General features: G+C 38.4%; 1 protein-coding gene across 1 annotated transcript; it reads left to right on the forward strand.

Moving 5' to 3' along the window:
- Positions 1 to 15,353: 15,353 nt before the first annotated feature.
- On the forward strand, positions 15,354 to 20,723 carry ZXDB (zinc finger X-linked duplicated B). Its single transcript, XM_047093657.1, has one exon. The coding sequence runs from the start codon at positions 15,416 to 15,418 to the stop codon at positions 17,837 to 17,839; it is 2,424 nt and encodes an 807-aa protein (XP_046949613.1). The 5' UTR covers positions 15,354 to 15,415; the 3' UTR covers positions 17,840 to 20,723.
- The last annotated feature ends 1,232 nt before the right edge of the window (positions 20,724 to 21,955 follow it).

The raw sequence follows: 21,955 nt of genomic DNA on the forward strand, positions 1-21,955 counted from the left end.
TAACTGGAAGCCTGTATCTCCCTCTCTTCTTCACTCATTTTTCCAACCACACCCCCATCTTCCCCTCTGGCAACCATCAGTTTGTTCTCTGTATTTATAGTTCTGCTTCTGCATTTTGATTGATAAGTATTTTTCTACATTCCAATTATAAGTGGAATCATATGGTAATTTTCTTTCTCAGTCTGACTTATTTTACTTAGCATAATACCCTCCAAGTCCATCCATATTGTTTCAAATGGCATAATCTCATCCTCTGTTATGGCTGTGTAACATTCCATTGTGTATATATACCACATTTTCCTTGTCCTTTTGTATATCGATAGACACTTACATTGTTTCCACATCTTGGCTATTGTTTATAATGCTGTAATAAACATAGGGTTGCACATACATTTTCAAATTAGTGTTTTCATTTTCCTTGGGTAAATAATTCCAGTGGAATTATTGGATCATATGGCATTTCCAATTTTAAGTTTTTGAGGATCCTCGGTACTTTTTTCCACAGTGGCTGTACCAATTTAAATGCCCATCAACAGTACAAAAGGATTCCTTTTCCTCTACATCCTTGCCAACAGTTGTTTTTTGTCTTCTTAAATTTGGCCATTGTAACAGGCATCAGGAAATGTCTCATTGTAGTTTTGATTTGCATTTCCCTGATGATTAGTAATGTTGAACGTGTTTTCATATGTCTGTTGGCTATCTGTATGTCTTCTTTGGAAAACTGCCTATTCATGTGTTCTGCCCATTTTTAAATCAGATTGCTTTTCTGGAGTTCAGTTGAACGAGTTCTTTATACATTTTGGGTATTAACCCCTTTTTGTATATATCATTTGTATATGTCTTCTCCCATTCAGTAGGTTGTCTTTTTGCTTTGTAAATGTTTTCTTTGATGTGCAAAAGCTTAGTGTGTTGATGTAGTCACAATAGATTATTTTTGCTTGTTTCCCTTGCAATAGGAGACTTGTCTAGAGAAAATACTGTGTTATCTTGAAGGATTTTCATGCTGAAAAATGCAGCTGATATTTTAATAAGGATTTCATTAAAAGTGCAGATTGTTTTGGGTAATATAGACATTTTAAAAATATTTGATTTTCCAGGCCATGAGCAAGAAAATATCTTTCTATTTCTTTGTGTCATCTTCAATTTCTTACATCAGTGTTTTATATTTGTCAGAGTATAGATCTTTTACCTCTTTGGTTAGGTTTACTCCTAGGTACATTATGGGTTTTAGTGCAATTATAAGTGGGATTGATCCCTTGATTTCTTTTTCTGCTGTTTTATTATTGGTGTATAGGAATGCAGCAATTATCTGTATGTTGATTTTGTGTCCTGCAACTTTACTGAATTCTTGTATCGGTTCTATCAATTCTTTGGTGGAGTCTTTCAGTTTTCCTATATAGAGTTTCATATCATCTGCAAATACAGAAAGTTTTATTTCTTCCTTAGAAATTTGGGTATTTTTTATTTCCTTTAGTTGCCTGATTTCTGTGGCTAGGACTTCCAGTACTATGTTAAATAAAAGTAGTGAGTGTGGATATCCCTGCCTTGTTTCTTACCATAGAAGAAAAACTCTCAGTCTTTCTCCATTGATGATCATATTAGCTGTGGGTCTTTTATATATGCGTCTATTATGCTGAGGTACGTTCCCTCTATCCCTACTTTTTTGAGGATTTTTATCATGAATGGATGTTGTACATTGTCAAATGATTTTTCTGCACCTATTGAAAGGAAAATATGGTTCTTATCATTCCTTTTATTAATGTGGTGTACCACATTGATTGATTTGTGAATACTGAGCCACTTGCAAACCATAAATAAATCCCAATTGATTGTAGTAAATGATATTTTAAGGTCCTCTTGGATTCAATTAATTAGTATTTTAGTAAGAACTTTTTGCATTCAAGGGAACCTGGGTGGCTCAGTCAGTTAAGCATCTGACCTGCTTTCAGCTCAGGTCATCATCTCACAGTTGTGTGAGTTCAAGTCCCATGTCAGACTCTAAGCTGACAGTGTGGAGTCTGTTTGGGATTCTCCCCCTCTCCCTCTCTCTCTGCCCTCTTTCTCTCCCTCTCACCCCCTCTCAAGATAAATAAATAAAATAAAATAAAAGAATTTTTGCATCCATATTCATCAAGATATTGGCCCATAGTTCTCTTTTTCAGTGTCTGCTTTGATTTTATTTATTTATATATTTTTAAATATGTAATTTATTGTCAAATAAATTCCATACAACACCCAGTGCTCATCCCAACAGGTGCCCTCCTCCATGCCCATCACCCACTTTCCCCACTTCTTTGGAAGTGTCTATTCATGTCTTCTGCCCATTTCTTCACTGGATTATTTGTTTTTATTTATTTTTGGGACAGAGAGAGACAGAGCATGAACGGGGGAGGGGCAGAGAGAGGGAGACACAGAATCGGAAACAGGCTCCAGGCTCTGAGCCATCAGCCCAGAGCCTGACGCGGGGCTCGAACTCACAGACCGCGAGATCGTGACCTGGCTGAAGTCGGTCGCTTAACCGACTGCGCCACCCAGGCGCCCCTGGATTATTTGTTTTTAAGGTTGTGGAGTTTCATAAGTTCTTTATGGATTTTGGATACTAACCCTTTATCTGATATACCATTTTAAAATTCCTTCTTACATTCCATTGGTTGTCTTAGTTTTGTTGATTTTTTTTCCTTTGCTGTGCAGTATTTTTTATCTTGATGAGGTCCCAGGAGTTCGTGTTTGCTTATGTTTACCTTATCTCTGGAGACATGTCTAGTAAGAAGTTTCTGTGGCTGAGGTCAAAGAGGGTGCAGACTGTGTTTGCCTCTAGGATTTTGATGGATTCCTGCCTCACAATTAGGTATTTCCTCCATTTTGAATTTATTTTTGTGTATGGTGTAAGAAAGTGGTACAGTGTCATTCTGCATTTCACTCTGTAGTTTTCCCAGCACCATTTGCTGAAGAAGCTCTCTTTTTCCCATTGGATACTCTTTCTTCCTTTGTTGAAAATTCGTTGGTCATACATTTGTAGGACCGTTTCTGATTTCTCTATTCTGTTCCATTGATCCATGTGTCTGTTTTTGTGCCAGTACCATACTGTCTTGATGAATATAGCTTTGCAATACACCTTGCACTCTGAATCCTGATGCTTCCAGCTTTGGTTTTCTTTTTCAACATTCCTTTGGCTCTTCAGGGTCTTTTCTGATTCCATACAAATTTTAGAATTGTTTGTTCCAGCTCTGTGAAGAATGTTGATGGCTTTTTTTTTTTGATAGGGATTGCATTGAATGTGTAGATTGCCTTGGGTAGTATTGACATTTTGACAGTATTTGTTCTTTCATTCCATGAGCATGGAATGTATTTCCATTTTTTTGTGTCTTCTTCAATTTCTTCATAAGCTTTCTATAGTTTTTAGTGTACAGACATTTTTTTTTAATTTTTTTTTCAACGTTTATTTATTTTTGGGACAGAGAGAGACAGAGCATGAACGGGCGAGGGGCAGAGAGAGAGGGAGACACAGAATCGGAAACAGGCTCCAGGCTCTGAGCCATCAGCCCAGAGCCCGACGCGGGGCTCGAACTCACGGACCGCGAGATCATGACCTGGCTGAAGTCGGACGTTTAACCGACTGCGCCACCCAGGCGCCCCAATGTACAGACATTTTACCTCTTTGGTTAAGTTTATTCCAAGGTATTTTATGGTCTTTGGTACAACTGTAAATGGGGTCAATTCCTTGATTTATCTTTCTGCTGTTTCTTTATTGTTGTATAGAAATGCAACCGATTTCTGTACATTAACTTTATATCCTGCAACTTTGCTGACTTCACTTATCAGTTCTAGCAGTTTTTGGTGGAGTCTTTTGGATTTTCCATGTAGAGTATCATGTAATCTGCAAAAAATGAAAATTTGAGTTCTTCTTTGCCAGTTTGTACACTTTTTATTTCTTTTTGTTATCTGATTCCTGAAGCTAGGATTTCCAGTACAGTGTTGAACGAAGGTGGTGAGTGTGGACAACCCTCTTGTCTTCCTGACCTTTGGAGAACAGCTCTTAGTTTTTCCCCATTGATAATGATATTAGTTGTAGGTCTTTCATGTAAAGCCTATATTATGTTGAGGTATGTTCCTTCTATCCATACTTTCTTGAGGGTTTTTTATCAAGTAAGGATGCCGTTTTCTGACAAATGTTTTTTCTGCACCTATTGACAGAATCATACAGTTCTTATCCTTTATTCTCTTAATGTGATGCATCATGTTGATTGATTTGTGAATATTGAACAGCTTTGTAGCCCAAGAATGAATCCAACTTGATCTTGGTGCATAATTCTTTTAATATACTGTTGAATTTAATTTGCTAGTATCTTGTTGAGAATTTTTGCATCCAAGTTCATCAAGGATATTGGCCTGTAATTATTCTTTTTAGTGGGTTTTTTTTTTGTCTGGTTTTGGAATCGAGGTTTTGCTGGCTTCATAGAATGAGTTGGTAAGCGTTCCTTCCTTTTCTATTTTTTGGAACTCTTTGAGGAGAATAGGTATTAACTATTCTTTAAATGGCTGATGTAATTCCCCTGGGAAGGCATCCGGCCGAGGATTTTTATTTGTTAGGAGATTTTTGATAGCTGATTCCATTTCTTTGCTGGTTATGGGCCTGTTCAAATTTTCTATTTTTTTTTTCCTGTTTGAAATTTGGTCGTGTGTAAGTGTCTAAGAATCTGACCCTTTCTTCCAGATTGTCCAGTTTGTTGGCATATAATTTTCCAAGTATTCTCTTATAATTGTTTGTATTTCTGTGGTGTTGGTTGTGATCTTTCCTCTTTCATTCATGATTTTATCTATTTGGGTCCTCTCTTCTTTTTGAGGACTCTAGCTAGGTTTTATCAATTTTGTTTATTCTTCCACAAAACCAGGTCTTAAGTTTAATTGATGTGTTCTACTGTTACTTTTGATTCTATCTCATTTATTTATGCTCTACACTTTATCATTTTCCTTAATCTGTTGGCTTGGGCTTTATTTACTATTAATTTTCTAGCTCTTTTAGGTGTATGATTAGGTTGTATCTTTTGGACATTTCTTGCTTCTTGAGATAGGCCTGAATTTCAATGTACTTTCATATTTAGACTGCCTTTGTTGAATTGCGAAGGGATTGGAGTGTCATGTTTTGATTCTCATTTCCTTCCATTTTTTTTTTAAATTTCTTCTTAATTCTCTGGATAACCCATTGATTCTTCAGTAAGATGTTCTTTAACCTCTATGTATTTGAGGGCTTTCCAAATTTTTCCTTGTGGTTGATTTCAAGTTTCATAGTGTTGTGATCTGAAAATATGCATGGTATGATCTCAGTCTTTTTGTACCTTTGAAGACTGCTTAGTGACCCAGTATCTGATGTATTTTGGAGAATGTTCCATGTGCACTCAAGAAGAATGTGTGCAGCTTCAGTGTGGAACGTTCTGAATATATCTGTTAAGCCCATCTGGTCTAAATGATAGCCTTGCTGGATAAAGGATTCTTGGCTGAATATTTTTCCTTTTCAACACATTGGATATTTTTTACCACTCCTTTCTAGCCTGCCAAGTTTCTCTGGACAGGTCTGTTGCTAACCGTGTCTACCTTTGTAGAATTAAGGACCTTTTGTCCTTAGCTGCTTTCAGAATTCTCTCTTTATCCTTGTATTTTACAAGTTTCACTATGATACGTCATGATGTTGGCCTGATTTTTACTTTGAAAGGAGTTTTCTGTGCCTCTTGTACTTGGATGCCTGTTTCCCTCCCCAGATTCGGGAAGTTATCAGCTATACTTTGTTCTAGTAAACCTTATGCCTCTTATTCTTTGTATTCTTCTTCTGGAACTCCTATGATATAGCTATTGGTTTGTATTTTGGAATCACTTAGGTCTCTATGTCTCCCCTCAGGGTTGATTAATTTCCTTTCCCTCTTTTTTTCAGCTTCATTATTTTCCATTATTTTATCTTCTATATCAATTCTTCTCTCCTCTGATTCTTCAATCCTCTCTGGCACTGTATCTAGTATTTATTTTGCATCTCAGTTATAGCATTTTTATATTCATCCTGAATAGTTCTTAGGTCTTTGATCTCTGCAACAAGGGTTTATGTGGTGACTTTTATGCTTTTTTCAAGCCCAGCTAGTAGTTTTATGACTGATGTTCTAAATTCTTGTTTAGATATTTTATCTATATCTGTTTTGAGCAAGTCTCTGGCTGTGATTTCTTCTTGACCTTTTATTTTGGGGAGAATTCTTGCATCTTTTCATTTGGGCTAAGTTTCTGTCTTTTGCATGTTCTAAAAGCTTGTAATATGTCCTGCATCTGAAAGTACTACTATATTAAAAAGGGGGTCATACACTGTCCAGGCGTAGAACTCCAAAAACTGTTTCTGGTGTATGCATGATGTATGTGCACTCTGCTCTTGCATTGGCTGCTCTTTCCCACTGGTCTGTCCTCGACAGAGGTCTTCCTTGCTTGCAGTGGTGGAATGTTAGGGCCTTCAACTAGGTGTGCTTTGATTTCTTTGTTGAAGTAACCATGGGAAAAAAGGTGGGAAGTCTAATCTTATAAAAAGATAAAAGGAAAGGGGACAAAAGAAAACCATACAGAGGATAAAAAGAGTAGAAGGATGATTCTAAGGAAAGAGAGAGGGGAAAAAATGGAAAAAAAATAAAGGCAGAAGAAAAGAGAAATGAAAGAAAAAGAAAGGAATAAATGAGACTGATAAAAAAATTTAAAAAAGGTAAAAAGAGATGACAAACATTTAGAAACTATGAGGTTGATTCCAAAATAAAATAGAAAAAGAGAGTTTTAAAAAAAAGAAAATAAAAACAGAGACTTGTCTGTTGGTGCCTGAGGGTGGTGGCTGTGGTGGTTTGGAGGAGAGGCCAGCTGCCTTGGGTTGGACTCAGTCTTGTTGTAGTAAATAATAAGTTGGTAGGCACGGAGGGAAAGGATTTGTTGTAAGTGGGTCCTGCCTCCACTGGGGGCAACTGTGCTGCTCTTTGAAGTTCCACCATGTTGGTGTTGGGGGGAAAAGTGGCATCACCCCAATCTCTCCTTCCCAGTTCAGGGATCTCCACCCACAACATTCAGCCAGCCTTCACAGAATAGCAAAGGCAGTCAGCTCACCATGTGCCACACCTATCTTGCACCTTTTCCTTGGTGCACAGCTGGGATTCAAAGCCCAAAGTCTTAAAAGACCCAGCACAGTGCAGATCTTCTCCCTTCATCTGGAGTAGAACCTCTCCACCCTGCTGATGAAAGGCCTTTGGCTGGTACCTGTAGGATCTTTTGCCTTGGAGGGGCAATAAACCTACTTACTAGAGTACTCCAGGAAGGGGACTGTTCTCTCCCAGTGCATCCAGAAGATCACTACACCATGCTATCCACTCCAGGGCCACCTTACTTCTCCCCAGGAGTGTGAGCCATGGCTCTGCTCCAGAGAAGGTCACCCACTTCCAGAACCTCAGAGTTTGAGTTCCAGAATGTGTTTTCAAAAAAAACACTCAGTACTTCATGCTTCCCAGTCTGGTCCAGAGACCCTTGTGCTAACTCAATGCCACACTTTCACAACTCCTTTCTCTTTCTCTCCCTTTTGTCTCATTGAAATGGTGTTTCCTCTCTGTGCTTATGTCATTTTGTCTCCCCCAGTTCACTTCCATGAACCTTGCTCCTGCCAGGCTGTCTCCTTCCAAGTGTGGAGATCCTTCTGCCACCCTACAGATCGATTTCCTGTGTGTTCCAAGTAATCTGACCTCAATACAGCTGTGTTTGAGGGAGGTGGGAAGCCAAGGGCCCCCCGCTTCTCTGCCATCTTAGTTTCCCTCCTTTTATAGTCAATCTAATGAAAAGTTTGTTAATTTTGTTATCTTTTCAAAGAGTGAAGTTTTCATTTATTTTGTCTTTTTTATATTCATTTTTTTCATGCCTAACCTAATCCTTATTTCCTTCCTTTACATTAGATTTGTGTTTAATTCTTTGGTTTTTAGCTCCTTAAGTTGTAAAATGAATTTGTTGATTTGATACCTTTCTCCCTTTTAAAAGTGTTTTTTCAGTATAAATATCCCTCACTGCACTTCTTTCACTACATCCTATAAGTTTTGATATATTGTGGTTTCATAATTTGTCTAAACATATTTTTTATATTCCCTTTTGATTTGTTGCTTGGTCACTTTTTAAAAAATAAGGTGTTGTTTTATTTCCACACATCATTGAATTTTCCAGTTTTCCTTCTGCTATTGATTCCTATTTGCATTAGATTGTGTTTGGAAAATATTTTTGTATGATTTCAAACTTTTCAAATTTATTTAGTCCTGTATTATGGTATAAAATATTATGTATCCTAAAGAATGTGCACTGTGCACTTAAAAATGTGCATGTTGCTGTTACTGAGTGCAGCGCTCTCTATATGTCTGCTGAGTCTCATTGATTTATAGTGCTGTTGATATTTTCTATTCCCTTTTTGATATTTTGTCTGGTTGGTCTATCCATTACTAAAAGTTGGCTATTGAAGTACCCAACCATTATTGTAGAACTATTTCACGCTTCATTGTTTTTGAATGTTTGCTTTGTAAGTTTTGGAGTTCTGGTATTTTATGCATATATTTTTATAGCTGTCATCTTCTTGATGAATTGAAATTTTATCAATACCTAGTTCCCTTTGTTTTCTTTAATGACAGGTTTTACACTAATGTCTGATTGCCTGATATTAATATAGCCACCCCAGCTCCCTTTTGGTTACAATTTGTATAGAATATATTTTTCCATCTTTTCAATTTCAACCCATGCCCATCCTTAGATCTAAAGTGTTTCTCTTACAGACAGAATATTTTAGAATCATATTTTTTAAAAAAATCCATTCCAACCATCTTTGCCATTTGATTGGGGAGTTTAATCCATTTATATTTAAGGTATTTACTGATAGAGGACTTACTTTTGACACTTTTTTATTTGTTTTCTGTATGTCTTGTAGGATTTTGTCCTTCATTGCCACCATTGCTGCCTTCCCTTGTGTTTAATATATACACTTATATATATATATATATATATATACATACACACACATATATGTATATATGTATACACACACACACATATATATATGTATATATATATATATATAGTATACATAGTATATTTACTTTCTGGTTACCAGAGAGATTATATAACAACCTGAAGTTACAATGATCTATTTTTAATTAACCCCAACATGACTTCACCTGGAAACAAAACCTCTATTGCTTACAGCTCAATCACCCCCCACTTACAGGGGATGTAATAACAACATCACAAATTACATTAGCATAGATTTATACTTATTTTTATGCATTTGTCTTTTAAATCTTGTAGAAGATAAAAAATTGGATATATAAACCAAAATTACAAATTATTGGGTTTTTAAAAATGTTTACCAGAGATCTTTTTATCTTCACATGGCCAGGAGTTATTTTCTAGGAACCTTTGATTTCAATCCGAAGGACTGCTTTTACTATTTCTTATAGAGTAGGTCTAGTGGTAGTAAAATCTCTTAGCTTTTGATTATTTGGGAATATTTTCACTTCTCTTACACTTTTGAAGGACAATTTTACTAAATACAGTAGACAGATTTTTTTTTTCCCTTCAGTACTTAGAATACATCATTTCACTGACTCTGGCCACCAAGTTTTACATCATTTCACTGACTCTGGCCACCAAGTTTTATGCTGAAGATTACACTGACATTTTTATCAAAATACTGTGTACATGATGAATTGCTTATCTATAGCTGTTTATGGGAATCTCTTCCTTTGGCTTTCAACATTTTTATTATGATGTATCATAGGGTTTATCCTACTTGGATTACAATAGTCTTATTATGTAGATTTCCACAAATTTGGGAATCTTTTAGCTACCACCCAGAGGGGAAGAGGAAACAGTAACTCTTGAGACAGAGGGAAATAACAGAGGGGTTTAAATATTTAGGTCATATAGCTCAGCAGCTAGAGTTGGAGTCTCTGGGTCAGATAGCTCTGAAGGCAAGCACTGGTGTTTTATAGCCCCAGGATTTGTCTTAATTATGGATAACATATGTTGGGTGTAGTTTTGTGGGGTATGCAAAGCAGGAAAATTCTAAATGGCTAAAATATATTTATTTGGGAAATATTTAAAGCAATTAAATGTGTAAAAAATTTGAGTTTGGTGTTGGTGGGCTTTGAGCTAATGGATGTAGCCTGCTGTGAAGAAGTAAGCAACAAAGAGCTCAATATACACAGGCAATCTTTAACTCACTTAAATAGCTATATGCCCCTTAGTTAGCCACTCTGATTAATCTGACAGGGTCTGGGATCAGATGTATAGAATTAGTAGTATTAACAGGACCTTAAGCAGCAAAGTGGAATCAATCTGCAGTGGGGACTTCAGTCATGCCCAACACTAAGGGGTTGTAGCTGAGACAATCCCATCAGCTATCATGGTTTTCCTTAGTAAGACACAATAACTTAACTTTCTGTATTGACCTTTTTGCTTTGCCCAAGGCATTAATGCAGATATAACAGGATGTATTAGCAATTGCAAGGCTCCACCTTGCTCCACAAGCAGGAAGTCTATGACAATTCTATCATCCATAACAAGATTGACATGAATACCTTCTAAGGCCAAAGTGGAGTTTCCATAAATATTTGCAATCCTCTTATGAACCTTTTAGATGTAAATCGGAGTATTTTGAGGAGAGAGGAAAATTAATGCTTGGCTTCTACACAAACTCAATAATGAGAGATATCCATCACCTTGGGATGGGGTAATTAATCCCTTGAATGGACTGGTGTTTATGAGAGAAAGAGAAGTTATTTAAAGTCTGAGATTAGTGTAGAAGAGCAGAGGCCTGTCTGAAATAAAGTAGGAGCTGATGTGGACAAATTTACTGAGGGATCTCTGGAGCAGACATTTTCTAAAATCGGTAAAAAGGCTTATAATGTAGATGAAAAATAGAAAAAAAATCAGCTGTCAGAAGTGATCAACAAATCATTGCACATGAAAAATAGAAATTAATATTCTCTACGCTGCAATCACCCCTCCTATGAGACTTTAGATTTTTGTGTTATGTGGCACTTGGTAGTGGGGACAGTTTGGTTTAAAGGACCACAAATTTATAGGCCATATACTCTGCCTTTAATGAACAAAAGTCATCCTTCTTATGCCATTTCACTTAATATTATGGGTATTTAATCTAGAAAATTAAAATTTCATAAAACATGGCAGCCCAGTTTTGGAGAATTGGTTTTTTAGTATAAATTGGTTTGTTTAAAGCAAACACTTATATATCTGGAATTTTCATTAACTTTTTAAATAAAATTTTTTCTAGATTCTCTGAAAACTCTACTTCATTGCAGGTATTTTAAATTTATTATCATTGTAAAGACTAGGTAAAATATTCAGGATCATGATTTGTCAAAAATCAAAAGATAAGTCCACCAGAATGTAAGAATTTTTTTCGAAGCATTTATGAAATATAGAGATGATATCATGGAAGTGTTTATAGAAGTAATGAAAATGGTTTTAAATGAAGCAACTGGCTTATAAAAATTAGGGGAAGTACATGAGAAAAATAAAACAAGTTTATGTTTTTTGTGGATACTTATGTATTTATTAGGACAACCTTGGTATTGTGGTTCATATTTGAATCTGTGTAATATAAGTCTCATAAGCATATGAATAAATACCTGTATAACTACACATATTGAGAGCCTAAGATAGGGAATTATTAAATGATGGTAAAATAATTTTTATCCAGCAAGTAATTTGTCTTTTGCATTTAAAACTTGATTTCTAAGGACTGGTGGTCCAAAAAAGTGCAATAGATAGTTGTGTGACTGGTTAATTTTGTGTAAAAACAAAATAAAACAAAATAAGAAAAGGACTCATTTGTGGGCTCTTGGGCCCCAAACAGCATATAAGCCAGTGAAGAGGAAATAATGTATGAGTGAGAAACAGTATGTGTGTTCATTGAGAGCATACAGGAGGCAAACATTCTAGCAAATATTAGTTTTCCTGATGAATCAAAACATCATCAAGGTCATATAAGAGCAATATCCCCCAGAGTTGTCTGGTAACCATCTGAGAGTAGGACATCTAAACATGCACTGGTTGTGTTGTCTATCCACTACAGTTAGGATTTGGATATGTTGCTAGCATTTACTTTGGACAATATCCTTTTTGGCAACTGTGTGTCAAGAACTATGAAAGGTATAAGTTTTTACCCTATTTGTAAGCTAACAATTTGGTCTGACACAATTCCATAGATGCTGGAAGAAGATAAAAGCACCTGAGTCAGATATAAAAAGAACTATTTACAATTGCCAAATTATGGAAGCAGCCCAAGTGTCTTTCAAATGATAAATGGATAAATAAGATGTATATATACACAGTGGAATATTATTCAGCCATAAAAAAGAAAACTTGTCATTTGAAACAACATGGAGCCAGAGAGTATAATGCTAAGTGAAACAAGTCAGACAAAGACAAATATATGATTTCATTAATATGTGGAATTTAAGAAACAAAACAAAGGAAAAAAGGGGAAAAACAGATTAAGAATATCAAGAAATAGACTTTTAATTGTAGGGGACAAAGTGATGGTTACCAGTGGGGAGGCAGTGGGGGGATGTTGGTTAAATAGGTGATGGGGATTAAGGAGTGCACTTGTCCTGATAAGCTGATGACCACTGGGTGATGTATGGAATTGTTGAACCACTATATATGATACCTGAAGCTATATAATATATAATATAACACTATATATTAAATAACTGAAATTAAAATAAAAACTTTTAAAAAAGTTTCAGATTTCACATTTATATCTCACCATTGCCAGAGCTGGACCAGGCAGCAGGTCCAACCAGCATTTACAAGACAAACTCCCTGTTCATACATAAGTCCTTGTGTATACGGTCTTAGAACGCCTGGGGTAAGAAGCCAACCCAGTCATATGTGTGAAGAGAAAGCTGTGAGCTAATTTGTCTCATGTGGTTTCTGAGCCCACGAGTTGAATGTGCTTAAAACATTGGTAGTACTAGGAAGAGAATACAAAAGTATAAGGATGAGCAGCTTTTAAAATATTTTTCTCCTGATTTAGTGGTATCTTATTCTATGAAATACAGGTACATCAAAAGAAAAAAACATTGTAATTAAAATGTCTCACTTCAATATGTTACAAGTTAAAGTATTAACATTAACAGTTTTTGTTCCAAACTATTTTTCATTGCTATGTGTCTAACAAATGGCCTTGAAAGAAAGTAGAGATAGTATTTCCCTTTGCGACAGAGAGCATATTTGTGTGCTATTCAGGAACACGAACTTTGAGAAAGTTTTCTAAAAGTCCCTTTAAAACAATGGAGTTTCCATATGGTATCTGTCTTTCTCTGTATGGCTTATTTCACTTAGCATCACACTCTCCAGTTCCATCCACGTTGCTACAAAAGGCCATATTTCATTTTTTCTCATTGCCACATAGTATTCCATTGTGTATATAAACCACAATTTCTTTATCCATTCATCAGTTGATGGACATTTAGGCTGTTTCCATAATTTGGCTATTGTTGAGAGTGCTGCTATGAACATTGGGGTACAAGTGCCCCTATGCATCAGCACTCCTGTATCCCTTGGGTAGATTCCTAGCAGTGCTATTGCTGGGTCATAGGGTAGGTCTATTTTTAATTTTCTGAGGAACCTCCACACTGCTTTCCAGAGCGGCTGCACCAATTTGCATTCCCACCAACAGTGCAAGAGGGTTCCCGTTTCTCCACATCCTCTCCAGCATCTATAGTCTCCTGATTTGTTCATTTTGGCCACTCTGACTGGCGTGAGGTGATACCTGAGTGTGGTTTTGATTTGTATTTCCCTGATAAGGAGCGACGCTGAACATCTTTTCATGTGCCTGTTGGCCATCTGGATGTCTTCTTTAGAGAAGTGTCTATTCATGTGGATCCTGAGAAACTTAACAGGAACCCATGGGGGAGGGGAAGGAAAAAAAAAAAAAAAGGACGTTAGAGTGGGAGAGAGCCAAAGCATAAGAGACTGTTAAAAACTGAGAACAAACTGAGGGTTGATGGGGGGTGGGAGGGAGGGGCGGGTGGGTGATGGGTATTGAGGAGGGCACCTTTTGGGATGAGCACTGGGTGTTGTATGGAAACCAATTTGTCAATAAACTTCATATAAAAAAAAAAACAATGGAGTTTCCTATGCTATCATGCAGATCCATTGTCTGACTATCCTATACCTGCAATGTTTCTTATCACTAGCATGGGACTTGGGGACTGAGAGTAACCGGTGTAAAAAAGTTCATGCTGCCTGCTGCAGCATGAGTAAGAGCATCAACATTAATACAATCATTAGGCATCACAGGCCAAATTATTACAGTCAGACTGGACCACCACACTGAAATGTAAGCAGGCACAGCAGGCCTATTGAATATGGTCCTGTGCATTATCTCAAGAGAGTCCATCACAGTGACTTAGGGTTTAACCTTATCATATTTAATGGCTACTCCTGTCCAGACACCTCCATGTGCTGGAGAATCTAGATTAGCTAAGGAATGGTATAAGATATGCTGTGGGATTATACATGAAATTTAACATGGTGCAAAGGCAAACAGTTAGTTTAGGTAGTACACTGTATAGGGAGAACCCAGGAGTGGGCTGGATTCAATATAAATTGTTTCATCTTCAGGCTTTGCACTTCTACACTGAGCAGTGGTAATCTGTTTTGGCCTCACTTCTTATTCTAATCTTTGCATCAGCAGGCCAAAAAAATTAACTATGAGAAAAATTTTCCTGAGGAACTTGCTCAAGACAGTTCTGGATATGGAACCTGTCCAGGAAAAAAAAAAAAGACATCATTTTCAGTAGAATTTGCTAGAACTATGGTAATTTGATGCTGACACATAGAGCATTGTCGCAGGAATTTTCTGTCACTGGATTAAAAATTCCAGCCATCCAACCATCCAGTAAACTAATTTTAACACATGAAAAGTACTTAGTACCAAGCTTAGCACTGAGAGGGGCTGGGAGTGTTTATTTTGGTATATACAGTGATGTACGAATTTAAGTTACATTTAGTAGATAGATTCCTAGGTATTCCAGCACCATTTACCGAATGAACGGTCATTTCCTCATTATCCAGCAAGACCCTGATTTCCTACAAATATTGAATGTAGAACTTATTTATGTACACCAGGCTCTGCCTCTGGACTTTCTGTTCTGTTCCAGAGACCCAGTACCAGAATATTTAAATCACTGTGTCGTTAAACACGTTTTAATATCTGATAGGGCCAGTTTCTGCGCACTGCACATTTTTTTTTTTTTTTCCTTTCAGGAACATGTTCAGGCCCGCGGCAGGGGGCGGGGTCACGCCTCCTCCTCTGCTCTCGTTCCCGCGGAGCCAAAGGAACACGGAGATGGAAAGCCCAAGGCTGCTCCCGGCTACCGGGACGCGACAGAGCGGCGGTGCTGGCATCCGTGCGGGCGGCAGCCGGGTCCACGGAGGCCCTGACCCGTGGGCTGGCCAGGTCCCCGCGCGCCGACTCGTGCTGCTCCGGGGCCTCCAAGATGGCGGGCCCGGGAGGCGGCGCGAGGAGGCCCGCGCGGCCTCACGGGGCCCAGGCCCCAGCCCGTTGGCGACCAGGCCTGATTACGCCGGCGGCGGTGGCGACAGCGGCGACGGCGGTGGCAGCGACTTTTTCCTGGTGCTGCTGGACCCAGTGGGTGGTGATGTGGAGACCTCGGAAGCCCGCCAGGCCTCAGGGCCTGTAGGAAGGGAGGAGGCCCAGTCTGGCCCACAGCTCCAGAAGGGTGAGAGTGGCGCGAATCCCGCGGGCTTCATGGCGCTGGGTCCCTGTAGTCTGTCCGCGGTTCCAACACCAGTCTCGGCCCCTGCCCCAGGCCCGGGACCCGCCGCCACCTTCGCGGGCACGGTCACCATCCACAACCAAAACCTGCTTTTGCGCTTTGAGAATGGTGTCCTCACCCTTGCCACGCCCCCGCCGCCAGCCTGGGAGCCTGGGGTCGCGCCTGCCCCTCAGCCCGGGGGTCTGATGGCTCACCAAGCGGGGATCCCACACGCAGCGCAGCCCAGCGACTGCCCCGAGCTGCCGCCCGACCTCCTGCTGGCCGAACCGGCTGAACCGGCGCCTGCCCCGGCGCCTGAGGAGGAGACAGAGAGCCAGCTCGCAGCCGAGAGCCCCCGCAGGCCGCTGGGCCCGGGCCCGGGGGTGGTGCTGTACCTGTGTCCCGAGGCCCAGTGCGGACAAACCTTTGCCAAGAAGCACCAGCTGAAGGTGCACCTGCTGACTCACAGCAGCAGCCAGGGCCAGCGGCCCTTCAAGTGCCCCCTGGGCGGCTGCGGCTGGACTTTCACCACCTCCTACAAGCTCAAGAGGCACCTGCAGTCTCACGACAAACTTCGGCCCTTTGGCTGCCCTGCGGAGGGCTGTGGCAAGAGCTTCACCACAGTGTATAACCTTAAGGCACACATGAAGGGCCATGAGCAGGAGAACTCATTCAAGTGCGAGGTGTGCGAGGAGAGCTTCCCTACACAGGCCAAACTCAGCGCCCACCAACGCAGCCATTTCGAGCCCGAGAGGCCCTATCAGTGCGCGTTTTCCGGCTGCAAGAAGACATTTATCACAGTGAGTGCCCTGTTTTCCCATAACCGTGCCCACTTCAGGGAACAGGAACTCTTCTCCTGCTCTTTTCCTGGATGCAGCAAACAGTACGACAAGGCTTGTCGCCTGAAAATTCACCTGCGGAGCCACACAGGTGAGAGACCTTTCCTTTGTGACTTTGACGGCTGTGGCTGGAACTTCACCAGCATGTCCAAACTCTTAAGGCACAAAAGGAAGCACGATGATGACCGGAGGTTCATGTGTCCTGTGGAAGGCTGTGGGAAATCTTTCACGAGGGCCGAGCACCTGAAAGGCCACAGCATAACCCACCTGGGCACAAAGCCTTTTGTGTGCCCTGTGGAAGGCTGCTGTGCCAGGTTCTCTGCTCGCAGTAGTCTCTACATTCACTCCAAGAAACACTTGCAGGATGTGGACACTTGGAAAAGCCGTTGCCCAGTCTCTACTTGTAATAAACTTTTCACATCCAAGCACAGCATGAAGACCCACATGGCCAAAAGGCACAACCTCAGCCAGGATCTCTTAGCTCAGCTGGAAGCTGCAAATTCTCTTACACCCAGCAGTGAACTTACCAGCCAGGGACAGAGTGATCTCAATGATGCAGAGCTAGTGTCTCTCTTCTCTGATGTGCCTGGCAGTAGTTCTGCTGCAGTGTTGGACACAGCACTGGTGAACTCTGGAATCTTGACTATTGATGTGGCTTCTGTGAGTTCAACTCTGGCGGGGAACCTCCCTGCTAATAATAATAATTCCTTAGGGCAGGCTGTGGACCCTCGGACCTTGATGGCCACCAGTGACCTTCCCCAAAGTCTGGATACCTCTCTCTTTTTTGGAACAACAGCCTCTGGTTTTCAGCAGGGTCCCTTAGATATGGATGATGCCTCAAGTCTAAGTGTGGGGCCATTGGCATCTCTGGGCCCTTTGGCTATGAAAAACTCGAGTCAAGAACCCCAAGCTTTGACGCCCAGCAGCAAGCTAACAGTGGACACAGATGCTCTGACTCCTTCCAGCACCCTTTGTGAAAACAGTGTCTCAGAACTACTGACGCCAACCAAAGCAGAATGGAATGTACATCCTGACTCTGACTTCTTTGGACAGGAGGAAGAAACCCAGTTTGGATTTTCCAATCCAGCAGGAAACCATGGTTCTCAGAAAGAAACAGATCTTATCACAGTGACTGGCAGCTCATTTTTGGTATGAACTATTAATTCCTTGCCACATGGCTTACTTTTGTTAATTACACTCAATTTTAAGGATATTCTGGACTAAATGTTTAAATTCAGTCATTTCCTATAGGTTTGAAAAAGAACAAAGTCCTGGGCTACGAGTCTGAAGATTTAAATTATGATCTTGACTCATATCAAGTTGTGTGACCCTGAGCAAGTCACTTAACCTATCTGAGCCTTAATTTGCTTATTTATAAAATGAGGTGGTTTAAATAGATTGTTTCTGAGGTATTTTTAACTCTGTGATTCCTTGATAATAAGCTATTTCCTTGGAAAAAAATTAGGACATTTTTTAGTGATGGTGTTGCATGTGCTTTTTTTTTTCCAAACGTACATAATGGTACACGAAGCAGCCATATGTTTTGCACCCAAAATCAACTATTATTTATTCACAGTTTTGTTTATCTAATTTTCACTCTAACCCTTTTCAAGAAATATTTTGTAATAAATACCAGATATTACATCATTTCAATCATAATTATTCTATATATAGTTCTATAAAGGATGGGCTCTTTTGGAAAAAATTACAATTCCATTATCATACTTAAAGTTAACAATAACTCCTTAATACCAATAAATATCTAGTCAGATTCCAATTTGCAGTTGTCCCATAAATATTTATTTTAATATTTTTAATATAGGATTCCAGTAAATCTCTTCTGTGTCTTTTTAATTTGTGTTTCCCCTTTGTCTCTTAACTTGAATAGATTGTTTTGCATGTAGCATTTTCCACAATCTTAAATTTTTGTGATTACATCCTGGTGTTAAGTTCCTCTACCCTCTGTTTCCTGAATTTGGTCGTTGGATCTAGAGACTTGATCAGATTGGAAATGTGATTTTCGGGGCAGGAATATTTCCTAGGTTGTGTTGTGTTCCTTTTTCAGGTAGTACATAATGTCTGGTTCTCTCTTTGTGATATCTGCAGTTGCTGCTGATGAATGAATTTATTCATGATTACCTGTGTTTCTGATATCATGGATTGTTTTTTGTAGAATTACTAGTAGTGGAGGAGGAAATGCTGTTTAAGGCATTTATAAAAGTTTAATAGAAATATTTAATTCCAGAATATTTTCTTAAACAGTGATATAATTAACAAGAAAAAGGCTAATAAAAAAATGGTGGCTGTTCTCCCCATTTATATAACTTCCTGACCTTTTTAAATGAGGGCAGGATTTGTTTTTGTTGAAATTGCCAGCCTGAATTTTGACATGAAACAAACCCAGGGTCAAATTTGTGTGGGATAAGTGGCCTTGATAACTAAGCCTCAGTTTCATAGCCATCAAATGATCATAGTAATGCATACACATAACTAACATACTTTAGAATATTCTTCTTTTCAAGTTTTTAATATGTAAGGAAAAGTATTATGTGCTTTGGCATATTTTGAGGAATTTATATAATTTTTTTACCCTGTCAGGCCTCCCTACTCTAAGGGAGAAATTGAGATATTTAATCCTATTCATGTTAGGCAATAAATTTTCTGAGGTTTAGCGTGAGGCAGGATAGGGAATGTTTTTATTTTCTCCCCTGAATAATTACCCCCTACTCGCAGGAATTTCTGTGGGGAAATTGCAGGAGAGGAGACATTGCTCACAGGTATATCTGCATCCCTTTCCATTAGACGAGTTTGTCACCATCTTTGTGCTGCTTCCAGTCAGACTTCACTGTGATTATGGAGCCTGCTATTGTATGAAGCTCTGATAATGGAATAGAGAAGGTTTCTTTCCCTCTGTGGTCTGGAGAGCTCATTGTTTGCATTTTCTCAGATTTGGAAAGATAGAATGAATCTGAATATTGTGTAAACTGTCTTATATGAGTGCAGCTTTTGAATTTTGTGGAACAAAATTCAGAACAACCCTGTAGTTTTGGCAAAGTTTGTGCTGTGTCTCATGACAATTTAGCCAGCTTACATTCCAAATGGGCTTTGGCTAGTGACTGACAGTTGTATACATAGCTTAAAACAAAGAGAAATTATTTTCACCTCTCCTTTTCCATTCATCCAACTTCCATGATTCATTCCATTTGATTTCTGTTACTTTCTGCTTAACTTTATCCACACTCCATTCCCATGCATTCCAGTCCTTGCTATGCCTTTCTTTTTTAATTTTTTAATGGATATATCTTTTCCTACCACTGTTTTCTCATCTTAGAAAGTACTGTGTGTGTATGTATGTATATATGACTCAGATGATAAATGAGATTATATATTGTTCAGATGAGAAGTAGATTTCTGTTTGTTTTCCTTTTTAAAAAGTTTTTTGCCACAGAGTTCTCCTAACTAATATTCTCTTATTTGCTCTAGTGTACCAGTCCAGTAGTGTTTGCACATGAATGTCTGTGGATGACAGTTATTGTAGCACTTTGGCAGTGCACTAAAAACTTGCCACTTTGAAATGTTTCTGTACTGTGTGTCGGTATATACACATACACATACACACACACATATATTTTTTAAGTGGTTCTATTCATTTACTGAAAAAAGTAGGCATACTTTTGTAAATTAGAAATGCTCAAAATTGTATTGTCTACTCATTCAACAATTTTCTCCCTTCACTTTGAAATATTTGTATTTATAAAGTGCATTTGAAAAATATTGTCATTTATTAAGGTTTCTTAAATAGGCCACTATTTTTCATGTATGGAAGATAAGTGTGTCAAGGATTGAAATGAATGCACACATAGCAAATATCAAATAAATTATTTAAACACCAAGAGAATTTAATACTGTGACTTTATTTTTTTAATTCCTCAAACCAACTTCCTCCTACTAAAAAGTCATAAAATATATTTTTTCTTAACCCATTGCTGGAATTTTCAAAGGACAAATGTTACTTTTCTCAAAAATAAAAGCTTTTATTTGTCCATGGGCTCAAAGAGTTTCATTAAACAATTTGTTCAAATGATTTCCCTTTCAACACCATTTTCTAGAAAAGTGGTGAACTTCTATTCATTCAAAGTAAGAAATCTAATGTTTGTTGAGTGATATAAAGTTGCTATTACTCCTTATTAAATAATGGTGCATGTTTTCATTTAATCCTGGTTCCTTTCTTCTTCTCTTCCTTCAATCACTAGTTTATTACAAAATCTTACCAAAAAAATTAAAATCTTGTCAATTGAAAGCAAAGTAACATGATAGTTTAAAAAGAAGCCTACTTTTAGGAGACTGTTGATCATGTTGATTGTAAATTAAGGTGTATATTGTTATTAGAATTATTACAAATTAGTATAATTAATATAACACAGTGCTTGAAAACAGGAGTGAAACATGGGTAGATTTTGAAGTTTGTGTCTGTGACCTAAACTTTTCATGTTCTTACCCAGAAAACATATAAGAAGGAAATTTTTCAGCTGGGGATTCCATTGTATTTATTTCATATTAGCAAATATGTATTAAGCACCGTTGTGCAAATACAACATAACATATTGAGTGTTCTATGACACGAGCAATATGCAACTCTTACCTTTAAGATCACAGTAGATAGGAGGAGAGAGAAAAAAACATTTATTAGAGAATTGGAGAACAGAAATGGGAAAAGCTTAATTTGGTAACAAAATGAGAAGTAAACACATACACACCACAAACCCACAGCCCACTCCACCCCTCCCCCCCCCCCCACAGGAAGAACAATGAGGAATTTATTCTGGGCACAGATGAAAGTTTGTGAACATGTTTTAATAGAGGAGTTAGATCATGAAAATGATGTCTTAGGTTAATGTAATGGAAGTGTACAGTATGAATTAGATGGGAGAGACTGGAATAGAATCAGTGAGAAAGCTTTTGTAGCAATTCAGCAAGTGTGGTATGATTAAGCATAAAGCCTGGACTAGAGTGGTGTCAGTGGAAAATGAGAGGTGGGAACCAATATTGAATATGTTTTCAAGTTGAGGAAGGAATAATACTTAGCACCTCATGAGGGAGATAGATTATGATGATAGATGATAGATGATGATAGATGATGATAGATGATAGATAACATCTGAGAGACTGAGAGAAATCAGAAATGATAACTCGGGTATCCTTGGGGAATGTAATAATGACATTTTAAAATAAATTTTTTGTTGTTGTTTATTTATTTTTGAGAGAGACAGA

The sequence above is a fragment of the Lynx rufus genome, unplaced genomic scaffold, assembly GCF_022079265.1.
Source record: "Lynx rufus isolate CCGP_SWC_20201006 ecotype Redwood Valley unplaced genomic scaffold, mLynRuf1.p SCAF_35, whole genome shotgun sequence".
NCBI classification, from domain to species: Eukaryota; Metazoa; Chordata; class Mammalia; order Carnivora; family Felidae; genus Lynx; species Lynx rufus.